Source organism: Poecilia reticulata, chromosome 3 (genome assembly GCF_904066995.2).
Source record: "Poecilia reticulata chromosome 3, P_reticulata-male-v2, whole genome shotgun sequence".
In the NCBI taxonomy this organism is placed as follows: domain Eukaryota; kingdom Metazoa; phylum Chordata; class Actinopteri; order Cyprinodontiformes; family Poeciliidae; genus Poecilia; species Poecilia reticulata.
The window spans coordinates 12,039,484-12,053,594 of NC_088832.1; the positions used below are offsets into that span (position 1 = coordinate 12,039,484).

Below are 14,111 nucleotides of genomic sequence, written 5' to 3' on the forward strand. Positions count from 1 at the left end.
GATGTCACACAAGGAAGCAGTGGGTTCAATGAGTTGCCTTTAGACACATTCACTGCTGTGCCACCATTTAACATAAATGATATGATTGAACCAATCAGGAGCTTAGGAAGCAATGACATCATAATCAGAGCTTTCACAAATAGTTTAAAGAAACAGCAAAGTTAGGTTTGAATAAAATTACAAGAATAATCAGTAAAAATATATAATTATTCAGGCATTTAGCAAATATCAATATGTTTTAGTGATCCCAGTGGATTTAATAACAGAAACTGATTTAATGAGAAAGGAAATGATTATAAAGTGTATTCATATCTAGCTTCAACCCTATTTTCTTTGGAAAATGAAAAAAAATAAATAAATACTCAGTTCCCCCCATAGTGTCGTTGCTAAAAATGTAACAGGTTTTCAATAATAAAAATTACAAATGTTTAATAAATAATAAATATATATAGTAAATATTTTTATACCATAACCTCACACTGTAAAATTTAGACAAATTGAACCATCAGTTTAAATAAATAAATAAATGCAGTCTCTGGGGAAAATCCTCTCACCAATTTAGAAAGTTGATCGTTTTTGATAAGACATTCCCTCCCGTAAGGGTAGCTGTTATAAGAGCTTAACATTTCCCATTAAAATTTAGTAAAACGTTAACATGAAGCAGGGAAACATTGAAACTTCATAAACGAGTAGTGAATGGGCGTGGTCACACCTACAGGGGCTCTATACATCATCAAGCTGTCGATATGCTGCTTTGGTGATACGTATCTAGAGATTGTTCTGGCTGTTCTTCCATCCAGAACACCAGAAAAGGAACCGTCATAATCCCACAAGTTTCATATTTGCTAAATATTATGACATTGTTGTTTATTGATGTCACTGATGATGCATTTCATTCAAATCTGATCCAGATCCGACAGAAATCACCACTGTTACGTGGCCTGCCTTTAGTGTTTCTGTTGGTATTAATGATGTGCAAAAGTTATACGAATTAATTGTGATAAATAAGCACAAAGAATACCCCAAATAATACATTTAAAAAACTTTGGCTTAGACATTCTAAATCCAGTGATGTTTTTATTTGATTTTCAACAACTAGACAAAAGTAGATCTCTGCCAACATTATGATGGAGTACTGATGATTTGGATTTTATTCATATATTGCTTACCCAGTAGAGTATGCAACACATTACTGCAATTAAACTATGTAGATTTAGAAAGCCAAGTAACATAGTGCGCAATCAAGGCGGCTCATAGCAAAGTGGAGTAGTTTTGGGAAAAATAAAAGTGAAGAAGAAGAAGAGGAAGAATAAACATAAAATCAGCAAATGGAGGGAAGTGCAGCAGCAGAGTTTATCAGAAACAAACTACAGTTAAATTGTTAATGCAAAGGAGCAGAGAGCAGTGAAGTAAGATATTAAATTACATTCTCTGAAGAGAACAGTCACAAATGACCCCCCCCCCCCCCAAAAAAAAAAAAAGAAGCACGGGTAACTTTGCTTACAGCGCATGAAGCAAAATCTGTGGACATCAGCGCTTGTTATATTGAACAATTCTGTTTTAGGAACCAAAACACCTTTATCAGGATCATCATTCAGCACATACCAGGACAAGATAAGAGGGGAGAGAAAACGTACGACGCAGCTTTCTTTACAATGCTCTGCAGAGGGAACTCTAAATGTCCCCAAGTAGCAAATGCTTCACCAGTTCCTGAATATATTCCTCATGTAATTTATAAATTGTTTTCGGCACACGGGAAATCATAAGGCTGGAGTTAGCCTGAAACCATCCAGAAAAAAAGAAAAAAAAACTTGGTATGAAACTATTTCACCTAACTGTGGTGTGTTTATTTAATTTACAGCTTCAGATAATGCCATAATGTCATAAAACGGTGCTGTATAAATAACCTGACAGTTGTATGGATGTCTATGTGATAAAACATAAAGAGGAACAGTTAATGTACGTGCAGTTATGGCACTAGATTGACTACTTAAGAGACTGTTCCCAGGATGAACTCTGAGTTTAGCAAAACTGTCTTTTTTTTTCCTCTCAAACTTCTATCTGTATGTTTGGAATGAGGTTGAAAAGCCATCAGCCTTTAGATGCGTCTACTCTGAGGGTCGTTAAGATCAACACGCAAAATGTGTTGGATGTAATTTGCAGTGTCTCCACATATCATTATTTAACTGAAGCTTTTCTTTCTATAACGAAACTTTAAAATGTATCAGATTTTAAGAGAAATAGATAGTTATGTCTCAGAGGGACCTCCTCGCTCAAATTAACCTAAGAGGTCAGATGAATAAGGCCGTCTATCTTAAAAAGCACCGCTGACGTGCAATTCTGAGAAATAGCAGCACAGGAATCAGTCGATGTTAATAGAAAAATGACAACCCTGAGTGTTTCAGTCTCCTGAATATTGATGTCTTCTGTCCTTGTATAGGAATGTTGATTAAAGATGCAAATATTTTCAGGAGGAATGTTTTCTATAGTTGTACAGCACAATAATATTGATTATAATAGACTGTAGAACATCTGGGGAAAAGTCCATATTTTTCCGCATTATGGAAAGGTTGATTCAATACTAAGAAAGAAAAAGGTCATTTTCAAAAACAATCCATCCATCAACCCATCTGACTCATCTTTGCCTCAAATTAAGATTAGTTTGATGAGGTAGAAAATGTTAAAACACTAAAGACATGACGTGATTGCATGTTGAAATATTTCTGAAATTACAGTCGTCAATTAATTCCTCCCAAAAAACACAATTTTGAAGAAATAGTGTCCGTAAAGTTTTACAAATGCGGAGTGGGGAGGTCTAGAGCTTTGGCGCCTCCTAGTGGGAGAGTCAAATAAAGAGTAGGGTGGATCAAAATCAGATCCTAATTCCAGGAAAATAGATTAAAAACAAAAGAAAAGAAAAATACGACTTGAAAAGTATGTAATTCACAAATAACTAACAGGCTTTCTGTTTTTTGTTTGTTTGTTTTTTACTTTTTGTTGTACATTTTCATAACACTGACATTTTGAACAAAGCTATGAAAGTAACCCACTTTAAAACACTAAGAAATTCATAGAGAGGCAGAAAATGCTCTAAAGGTTTCTACTAATACTGTTCTGGAAGAATCTACAGGCACCAAGTTAAAATGTAACAGCTGATGGTACCTGTTTTACGCATGAAAAGAGGAGCTGCCAAGGACTTTTGGATCACCAGAGTGATAGTTAAGATTACTTATATAAAATTAAACTATTTTCTCCCTCTGACTTTTTCTCCTTGTTGGAAAAAGTCTATCTGACAGAATAAAAAGGGTTCAGACTCCTGCCACAATGTTTACTAGAGCCAGTAAAACTATAAATATGACATGAAACATGCTCCTTTTTGTCATCTGCTGTCTGCCCTCTTATGTCAGTGATCTGGATGTTCATAATGCAGAAACCATTTTTTTATTTTATACTTTTTTAAAAATCTTTCACTAAAATTATATAGTTTTCGTACTTTGCAGGGGTTTTTTAATCATACAAAACAAGATACTCAGCATATTTTCTACAATACAGCTGTAGAAAATATACTTTACAACCTCCTCTTGCTCTGATTAACCCTTAACTTGCTTGTCCAAACAAGAGGCGTCAGCTGCAGGTAAGATACTGCCTACCATTAACCGCGCACAAATCCATACTGAATAAAGCCATGCTTTAAAATGAGGTCAAAAAAGGGGAGGTTAGAACAAAACAAACAGATAATTTTTCTTTGAAGGGGCCCAATGAAAAGAACACCTTAATGAGACCATAAATAAATAAATATGTGAGATCGTTGTGTTTTTAGAGACCCATATTTCTTACAAAGGTTCAAATGATTACTCTCATTGTGATTTAGTTGGAATTATTTCTACTTCCTGTTCACAACACAACACAGAGGCTCTACACGTTTACTTTAAAAGGTGAGCAGCTGTTTGGTGCCTCAGGAATGTGATTCAAATTCCCCAAACATTGAAAATGACCAGACGGACAATGAAAGACTTTGGACACAAGCGATGCTTTGAGTGTTGTGTAGATAAAAGATGCCATCAGACGGACGGTAAACCAAACATAAACAAAGAAAAACAAAAAAAAACTGTCCTGCAGAGACTCTGTTGAAGAATGCAGCTGCACAAAGTACGGTGATAATAACAGATAGCGAAACACACATAAGTGACAGAAAAGCAAAGACAACGGTAAACATGTCATCCTCTCATGAATAGTGCAGCCGGCTTCACTGTAAGTTAAGAGGCAAAAAAAAAAAAGCCTGACCTGTCAGTGGATTCATTTATATCCTGCCTGCCAACCCTTTATTTAACATTTATTTAACATTTATATTGTTTGTTTAAGCTGGGGTGTTTTCTGTTTTATAGATGTCATAAATCACAAAGTTGGGTATTTTTAGTGGCTTTAAAGCTGCTTGAAAGCTCGGTTTGTACTAAAACCCTCACTCTAATAGAGTCGTGTGGTGTGTTCCTTTAAGTAGCAAAAAAGCCCCATCGCTGCTGGTACAAAAACCGAATGTTTCCAATAAATTACACTGAAGACTGGGAATACCGGGCACTTCTGCACAGCTCTGGGAGGCGTTCAGCCTCCCGAAGCTCCTGCAGCTTGACACATAAAGGTCAGTTAACATGTCATGGGGAGGAAACATGTGATGATGGTTAATCCCACTTTGACTTTGAAGCCTATAGGTTACAGAAGGGGGGAAAAATGCATTATTAAAAGTCAAGGTTTTGAGTTTCAAAAGGTGCTATTCAACAGAGTGGAGGAGTGTCTCTCATGAGAAGCTGTTATTGGTTGCTTCAGGTTAAAACGAGTCCTTTACTCAGCCAAATGTTGGCCTTAAAGAAATGCATGAATAAATGTTGCAGCATTTCTTTGATGGGCTTTTTTAATCTCCTTTTCTTCCTTTTGTATCTCTTTACCAGAATAGTATTTTTAACATCAGCAGTTTTACCCTCTGTAACCAAACCCCACACAGAGATCTGCACGTTCTGTCAAGGTTAAGTCGGATACTTATATTGTCTATTGCTTTTGTTTCACTTCAACAATAGCATCAAATGGCATGCGTGTTTACACAATTCTTTGTCAGTCAACTTTTCTGAAGTTGCCATGGCCACATTTATGGACATGTGGTCCAATTGAGTCACCTTATTCACACTCATCTTTTCAGCTTTTCTCTCAAATGTACTATATGGGACAGAGGTCAAGGCTTTGTGATGGCCACTCAAAAACTTTGACTTTGTTGTCTTTAACCTACTTTGTAAATAATTTGGTGGTCATTGTCCACAAGTCAATGTAAAGACAGTCAATACAGACAAATATTTTTTGTTTCATCCGACCCATGTCTCTAAAAATTAAGGTCTGAGAACATTTGCAAGCTATCCTCTGGATTTTTTATGTTGGGTTTTGACTTTGCTAAAGGATTCATTTGACTGTAGGCAATCACACTCTTCGAGCGGCTTCAAAGACTTTCGCTGCTGATCTGGGAATAATGGGTGTATTTTGAACTAAAATACATTAATCTAGGATCCAGAACCTGTCTCGATCATGAAAATATAGAATTCCTGGAGAATCCATCCATCCATTTTCTGTACACCCTTGTCCCTTAGTGGGGTTGGGAGGGGTGCTGGTGCCTATCTCCAGCTAACATTCCGGGTGAGAGGTGGCGTACACCCTGGACAGGTCGCCAGTCTGTTGCAGGGCAACACAGAGACAGACAGGACAAACAACCATGCACACACACACTCACCTGAGGAGAAATTAGAGAGACCAATTTAACTGACAGTCATGTTTTTGGACCATGGGAGGAAGCTGGAGTACCCGGAGAGAACCCACGCATGCACAAGGAGAACATACAAACTCCATGCAGAAAGACCCCAGGCTGGGAACTGAACTCAGGACCTGCTGCATGGTAACAATAAGTCAACAGCCATGCAGCCCCTTACCAGTTATTTTGGCATATTTAGATGTAGATATCTGGGGATGATGATCAGTCCCATTTCCTCTTTGAAGTGTTGAGTAGAAAGAACACATTTTTAAAGTCTTGAAAACGCAGTCGTTACTGGTTGCAGATAGTTAGGAATATTTATTTCTTGGGATGAACAGTTACTTGATTGTTGGGATCCATCAATAAATGTTACATCATAAAAACACAACAATACAAAGGTAATTATTAGAACTGGTAGCAGTATTATATTAAAGACATAAAGACATAGATTAGATACTGCACAAACGATTTATCATCTTAATATGTTTTTTTTTGTTTGTTTGTTTGTTTGTTTTTTTACCATTTCCAGCAAACGCTAAGGACTCTTATTGTGAAAGTATGCAGGAAGTTTGAGTTTTTACTATTGTAGCTCAAATGTATGGTTTCAACAGTGATTTTATTTCAAAAAAGCAACGACGACGTAAGGGTGCACCTAATTAGATTACAATTATAATCCAATTATAATTTATAATCTGTTGAATTCAGCTCCAGTGTGGTCTAATATTTTCTACATCATAATTCAAATAGTAAAACACGCCCCACTTCTAGGCTATCAATTAACATAAATATACTCAGCGGTCTTCAAATAGAAGTCTTTGTTTTTGTTTCTTTTCTTTACTTTTTTTTTTTTTTTTTTTTTCTTAAATCAAATTTTATGAAACAAAAGTAGGTTCGTAGTACGTTTACTGACTGTTTACCACTCCAAAAATCCTTTTTGCGGCAAATAAATGGATGTAAACCTCACTAGATACGCACATTCCAGGTTCAGGAAGAAGCGAATCGCAGAAACATGTAAACAGCGTACCTGCAGCCAGCTCAGGGGCGGCGGGTGAGAGCGCTCTTCCTGCTTTCAAAGTTCCCACGGCACTCCGGGGACCACCCAGCGGCGCCGAGCGCGCCTCCCATTGGCTGCTCGCTCCTCATTTGCATTAACGTCAGTAAAGGCTGTAGGTCAATCCTTGCGGGTGCTTTTATTGGATGTGCCGCTGTCAAGCAGTGCTGAAGAATTGGAAGGGCAAACGCCAGAAAAGGCAGAGACAAGACAAACATTAAAATCAGCATTATGTAGCTCGATCCCGCCTTATGTCCGCTCGCGTCAAACTGAGATAATCCTGCCGTCACCGATTTTTAACATCTGAAACTTGTGGACACGGAGCGGGGATTTTTTTTTCCCCTTTCTTTTTTTAAGATTTTTTTCCTCCGAGTGCGTCTCTCTCTCTCTCTCTCTCTCTCTCTCTCTCTCTCTGTCTCTCTCTCAAGCGACTACATTCTCCAGAGGTGGTACCTCTTCATATTACAATCAAACAGCCTCTACATCTGTTTTTGTCAAGCTCCAGAATGAGAGGAAAAATCGCGGAGCCTGTAGCGAACTGCAGCCGGGTTTGGACCTCTTAAATCAGGCGGATCATCCTCCACCGGGGGAGCGGATGCCTGAATGGAGACTGCGAGCCATCCACCAGGATCTCCCCGCTTCCTAAATTGGTGAATTTGTGGGCTGACAAATGGAGTGTACTGTCGGGCTGCATGGCCTTGTGTTTCACCGACGGTGTTTGACATGGGAGCGACTGACCAGAATAACACTCCGCAGTGTGAATATTTCAGCCTGTTGATGATGAGCCGCTCAGGACTGGAGCAAAGTGTCGTGAGAATCGCTTTTCTGGCCCGTGTGCTGAGCTGAAGTGGACAACCAGACTGTTGAAGAAGACCAAAAAAAAAAAAAAAAAACCAACAACAAAAAGGCAATATTTTTGATGGCTCCGAGGTGGGGAAGGACGGATACACATGAAACCTTGGACATAAAAAATGGATAAAACTCATGCGTAAAGCTGATGAGGGAGGGGGGGTCTCAGGCCTACTTGATAGCAGTAGTGAAGTTGATGGGGGGGGTGGGGGGAGTGAGAAAATGATGATGTGGTACGAATTGAAGGCGAGAAGAAGAGCTGGAGTGAGGGATAAAATCCGTGGGGATCTTGGTAGCTGAAGAATAACGGAACCCAAGTTTCTCCAGGACAAGACAACTGCTTTCATTGAAGCTCTCCAATTAACTTCATGTGAAAAACAGGGAGAGGAAATCAGCTTCCTGGTTGAGGGGTGGGTGGGTGGGTGGGAAGGGGGGGTTAGATAGATATTTTATTCATGCCTTATGTTGGAGCAACTGGAGAACCGGCTTTCCTGTGGCCTAGATGTTATATACACACACACACATATGCATTTGTAGAGAAACAAATATTTTTGGAGAGAATTTTAACCTTTCGGAGGAAGAGTGGACCTTCAGAAACACACAGACAGGACGAATGACACTCTTGTAGCCTCAAAAGTAACGCACTTGGAAAGAAAAGAAGAAAAAAAGACAAAAAGGCTGAAGTGGGTTTGAAGCATGGGCTGTGCTTCAAGTATTCATATCTCTGATAGGGTGGTCTACCACAGTGGAAAAGAGTCTGAGGATTCCCACTCACCCCAGCAGACTAATACAACTCAGCATCAAGGAAATCCTGCCTCCGGACTACCCCTAAAACCCCCTAGCTGCAAGGTGAGACAACCTACATTCATTACGTTCACAGAGACAGGAGAGCGAGTGTGTGTGAGAGGGATTGAGTCAGAAGAAGTTTGCTTATGTGTGTGTGTGTTTGTTTGTGTTATAGACAGTTGAGTTGTTCAGTCTTTATTCTGGAAAGGCAAAAAAAAAACACACACAAAAAAACGAGTTTCTGTGCCGAAGGAACAAAAACAACCATGTCTGCAAACCACAGGAAGGACATTCTAGGAAAAAAAAAAAAAGGATCCAGGTGGTTACTCAGCTTGCACATGACTGAATCAACTTTACTTCACTTTATTTTGACTCTTTTCAAACTTGAAAACACAGAAAACACAGTTTGGGATCTCAGAGGAAACAGGCCTTCATGCAAACTCTCCTGACGTTGTAGGCTCGTTTTTCTCCGACCCAACTATTGTTTTCTTTGTAGTTTCGGGAGGATGCAAACCATTGTTGCTGTTTTTTTGTTTTTTTTGCAGACGATCTAAGCATACCTGACATGTGTGATCCCAACACGGGAGTAGAGCATGGCCTGTACAGGGCCAAAAATCTAAGCAGAAAGCATCAACATCTATCCTCAAAACATGGTTCTCGTTCAGCTGATGCACCTTTGGCCTCTGATTCACCTCTCTTCCAGTTGTGCTCTGTTTTAATAGGCCTTCCTCCTCCACACTGAGAAAAGTTTCATGACTTAATAGCAAAATGTGTGTGTTTGCTTGTATACACTGACAAAATACTTTGTCTGGAGAAGATTTAGACGTTCTGGGATATTTTTTTGTTGCTGTTTTTATGTTGCACATGTCCTTCAAAACAACTGGAAGATTTATTTTCAATAATAAGAAACGAGTTTCATTTTTCTAGGAACTACAGGTACAAGTAGCTCACCTGAAATGCGATGAAGAGAAGCATCATCATCCCACCGAATAGAAACTGGGTAATTAGCCGTGATCAGACTGAGAGCCGTCATTGTGTCTGTGGAAGAAAAGCAGTGATATTTCCTGGACAAAGTCAAATCTAGCTTTTAATAATCACAATTTTGGGGCGAACCCCCCAAAAAAGTGTGAATTTGTTAAATTAGTTGCACATTAAGGGGTCCTCAGACGAACTTCAGACTTCTCAAAAGGCTCTGTCAGGCCTGCATTTTGTGGCCAAGCGTCACCGTAGGACACAGCGAGAAAGAAGTCTGTGTAACAGATGCCCCTACGTCAGGACAGCCCACTGTGTGCCTTTGATTGAATTAGTTCCCTGATTGAGTTAGACTAATGGTATACACATCTCTACCAGCTGGAAATGGTTAATCCCTGTCCTGTAAGGTGTCGTTTTTAACATCCTCTCAGTTTTTTAGCTGCCCTTACCCCCCAACCCCACACACCCTATACGAAGAGAGATTCATACGCACCATAATACATGCAGGAAATCACATTACCACTGCTCTCATTACGAAAACCACGCGTCCATCGGCACACCGTGGCGACCAGGGTTTCAGTAACACAACCCCATGCTGATGCCGTCTGCTTGAGCTCTTTTGATTCCCTCTCTTAAATGTGATCAATAGCAGCCATTGATTGCTGTGGAATTGTTTGGCTGTGCCACATATCCACATAAATTTAATAAGGCCTTTTGCAACACAATGTTACTGGAAAAGCACTTGGCGATATTATTGGACAGCTCAACAGATGGCGCAGCTTTTATATGGAGATACTACGAGGTGACGGCAGAGAACACGTCTGAACTCCGTGTCAGATTAACGGAATTGTTGCAAGGGCACATTCGATTGTTTCCGTTTTTAATTTAAAAAAATTTTCATCAAACTATTTGAATGGCTATTCAGCAGATTTATCAGTAATGAGGACAATTAGTGCCTCAACTGGGGGTATCTCACGTTCAAGTGTTGATTTAAATCGGTGGCGTTTTTACCACCTATGTGCATCTCTGGGGTTGTAATAATAATTCACATTCACACAGCTGGCTGGATCAGCAAGAAGGTGCATAAATTTAGCGTGTTGTAAAGATGAATTCACCAGAGTTGTGCTGATTCTTGGCGCACACGCAGTTATTTATTTTATTCTGGGAGAGAAGGCGACAGGGAGATGACGTGCAGGCGCCTACAGTGTGAGAAAGATTCAATAGAAGTTTGGGAGTGTGATGTGAGTCTTTGTCAAGGGTACGTTACCATCTGTGCTGCTCTGGTGATGATAAGGCTCAAGTACAAGGTCCTGTGATAGTGGGCTTTTTCCCCTTTATGTGTGTGTGTGCGTGCGTGTGTGTTGGGCCGAACAGTCAGACAGAGAAAGACCTCAGCCAAACACAACACCATTTATCTGGCCTTGACTTTTCCAGTCGGATTGCCCCCAGTCAAGGAAAGTTGGTCTCCTGCCTGAACAACAAATGTAGAATCAGCTTTACCGCTATCCCTGGTGTAAATGAGAGGGGTCAATGAGAGGTGTGGTGTTTACGTGCATCTAAGCTGTAAGGCCTTCCCGCTTGATGTTTAATATCAGCTTATGGATTCGTCCATATTTTGTGTTTTTAATTGGATTCATGGCGATGCAGATTGAGGTTTTCTTAATTTACCATCAGTACACGAGTCCCCTTTTGTTTTACATTTTAGAGTACATCAAACATGAACATTTCCCAATAGATTTATTTTTGTAGTCTTAGCAATTGAATAAAATACTTTCAGTTAAAGTGACGCAAGTTCTCTGTCAGAGTGACAGTAAATACGTTACACACTTTATCGTCGGTCGTGTCCTGCATTAGTACTGAATATCTCTTTTTATTCTTATTTTTGTAATGAAAATCACATTTCTATTCAGTATGATACTTGACCTTAACTTTAACCTGAAAACACACCTGCACCAACATGGTATGCAGTGTCCCACACTGGTTTTCAGCATGAACATAAAAAGGAATGGGTCACATTGAAGTTTGTTGAGGCAACACAGATCACTGGACTCGAACAAAAGGGTGGTTTTTTTGTTGCCTTCTTTCAGAAGTAGAAATGGAAAGAGAACAAACGTGAGAAAGATTGCAGGACAATGTGCCATCAAGTGTTAAACTGGGTCCAGATGGCTGAGGCGTGGGTTGATATTATTGAAAATGTCAAATTATTATTATTATTTTTGACACATGCCATTCACTACCAAATGTTTTTCCTAAATCTTCATTTTATCTTGTCTACACCTTTAGCACCTGTTGCAAAAAAAAAAAGAAAAGAAGGTTGACATTACCGTATTTAACTGTAGGGTTGGTTTTTATGAGGGTGACCATTTTCTTCTCAACCAGTATGATCTTGACATGCCATCATAAAATAGAAATAGATGAAGTTGTTAAAAAAATATGTTACGGTTTGGTACATGAGTCGGTTTTTCGTTTTGGTCTGTACCGATACAGACCAATAGAAACGCTAACAAATGTAAATGGTGGTGGGCAGAGGGCCATGGTGGTGCCGGTTCGTGGCTACCTCACCTTTTGTCAACTGCCCCAGGTGTAGGGGCCTGTGGCTATGGTGTAGTACCTTCCCATGATCACAGTGTGAATGTGTGTGTAATGGGGAGAATGAATGAATGTAGTGTGAAATGAAAATTTTAGATTTTGTTTCACTTGTTTTGGCCAGGAAATAATCCTCAAAGAAACAGTAGACATAATTGTAGCATTTTATGACCAATTGACATTTTCCACTTTAAGCATTAACGGAAACCTATCCTCTGTAAACTGCTGAGTATAGACAAGCAACTTGGTCTTTACCTGCCTGGGTGCCATTATTCCCAATCATTCTTGCATTACTTTGATGAAATAGTTTTTAAATAATTGTATGCACTTAGCTGAAAGCATTAGATATTTGTACAGGCCTTTCTGGATGAGAGTGACATATTCTTTGAAAATGACCTCTGTTTATAACGGTTCTGTCTGGATGCATTTGCCATTATGCACCAATTAATCCAGATTAAACATTTAAGATAACACATTATCTGTTTCAGATCAAGCCATTGTTCAGTGAAGCTAGAAACCTTGACTACTGTTTAGCTATATCTAAGCCATAATTCTGAGTTAATTTAACCCACCTAGACCCCATAAGTTCCAAGGAACTCAAGTTTATTCTTTATCTGCTGGAAACCCCAAAATACTGCTCACTCAACATCCTCAAAGAGAGTCATTTGATCCATCTCACTTTTTAAAAGAGTATGTAGCAGATTATGATAATCCTTTGACCTGGGCAGCCTCACTGCATTTGTCAAGCTTTCTCTCCCACCGTGTCTGCATGCTTTCTCTGGCCAGTTGTGTTTGTGTGTGTGTGTGTGTGTGTGTGTGTGTGTGTGTGTGTGTGTGTGTGTGTGTGTGTGTGTGTGTGTGTGTGTGTGTGTGTGTGTGTGTGTGTGTGTGTGTGTGTGTGTGTGTGTGTTTAGTCTAAATTGAGAGTCATTGGGTAATTTATTCCAGACGAGGCCAAAGGCTTTGCATGGTGATGAATTAATCCACTGTGCTTTTTCTGCTGCTTGAGAAGACGCAGACTGATATTAGTTCTTTTCTTTCTCGCCTTATACAACTTTTTAAAGATCTGTCTTGATTTCATAGTTCCATTGTATTACTTTTGCTTTTTGGATTGACTTTTTTAAGGTTAACTCATAAATTTACACGTAAGCTACAGCTGTTCTTAAAGTCTGACTTTTGTAGGCGGGTAGGTTTTTGTCACTACCGGGGCAGCATCTCTTCGTGCACCCATATACAGTCATGGCCAAAAGTTTTAAGAATGACACAAATATTATATTTTCACATGATCTGCTGCCCTCTGGTTTTCATGTGTGTATGTCAGATGTTTTCATCACATACAGAAATACAATTGCAATCATATTATGAGTAACAAAAGCTTTTTGACAGTTTGAATGAGTTAATGCAGCAAGTCAATATTTGCAGTGTTGACCCCTCTTCTTCAGGACCTCTGCAATTCTCCCTGGCATGCTCTCAATCAACTTCTGGACCAAATCCTGACTGATAGCAGTCCATTCTTGCACAATCAATGCTTGCATTTTGTCAGAATTCCTAGGGTTTGGTTTGTTCACCCGTCTCTTGATGATTGACCACAAGTTTTCAATGGGATTAAGATCTGGGGAGTTTCCAGGCCATGGACCCAAAATCTCTATGTTTTCTTCTGAGTCAGTTAGTTATCACCTTTGCTGTATGGCAAGGTGATCCATCATGCTGGGAAAGGCATTGTTCATCACCAAACTGCTCTTGGACGGTTGGGAGAAGTTGCTCTCCGAGTACCATTCTTTATTCATGGCTGTGTTTTTAGGCAAGACTGTGAGAGAGCCGACTCCCTTGGCTGAGGAGCAACCCCACACATAAATGGTTTCAGGATGCTTTACAGTTGGCATGAGACATGACTGGTGGTAGCGCTCACCTCATCTTCTCCGAACAAGCTGTTTTCCAGAAGTCCCAAACAATCGGAAAGGGGATTCATCAGAGAAAATGACTTTACCCCAGTCCTCAGCAGTCCACTCCCTGTACTTTTTGCAGAATATCAGTCTGTTTTTGTCTTTACTTGACTAAAATTCTGGTCAAATGTGGAATTCA

At 39.5% G+C, this 14,111-nt stretch overlaps 1 protein-coding gene across 4 annotated transcripts in view; it reads left to right on the plus strand.

The window, feature by feature from the left end:
* Nucleotides 1-6,961: 6,961 nt before the first annotated feature.
* Nucleotides 6,962-14,111, plus strand: part of pde8a (phosphodiesterase 8A) — a 57,983-nt gene continuing 50,833 nt past the window's right edge. For 3 of the 4 annotated variants that reach the window (XM_008404540.3, XM_008404541.3, XM_008404542.3), the window contains exon 1: nt 6,962-8,534. In XM_008404540.3, the coding sequence (XP_008402762.1) occupies nt 8,382-8,534 (153 nt within the window). In that variant the 5' untranslated portion in view covers nt 6,962-8,381. The remainder of the gene's footprint in view (nt 8,535-14,111) is intronic. The other variant, XM_008404544.3, reaches the window with a different exon arrangement.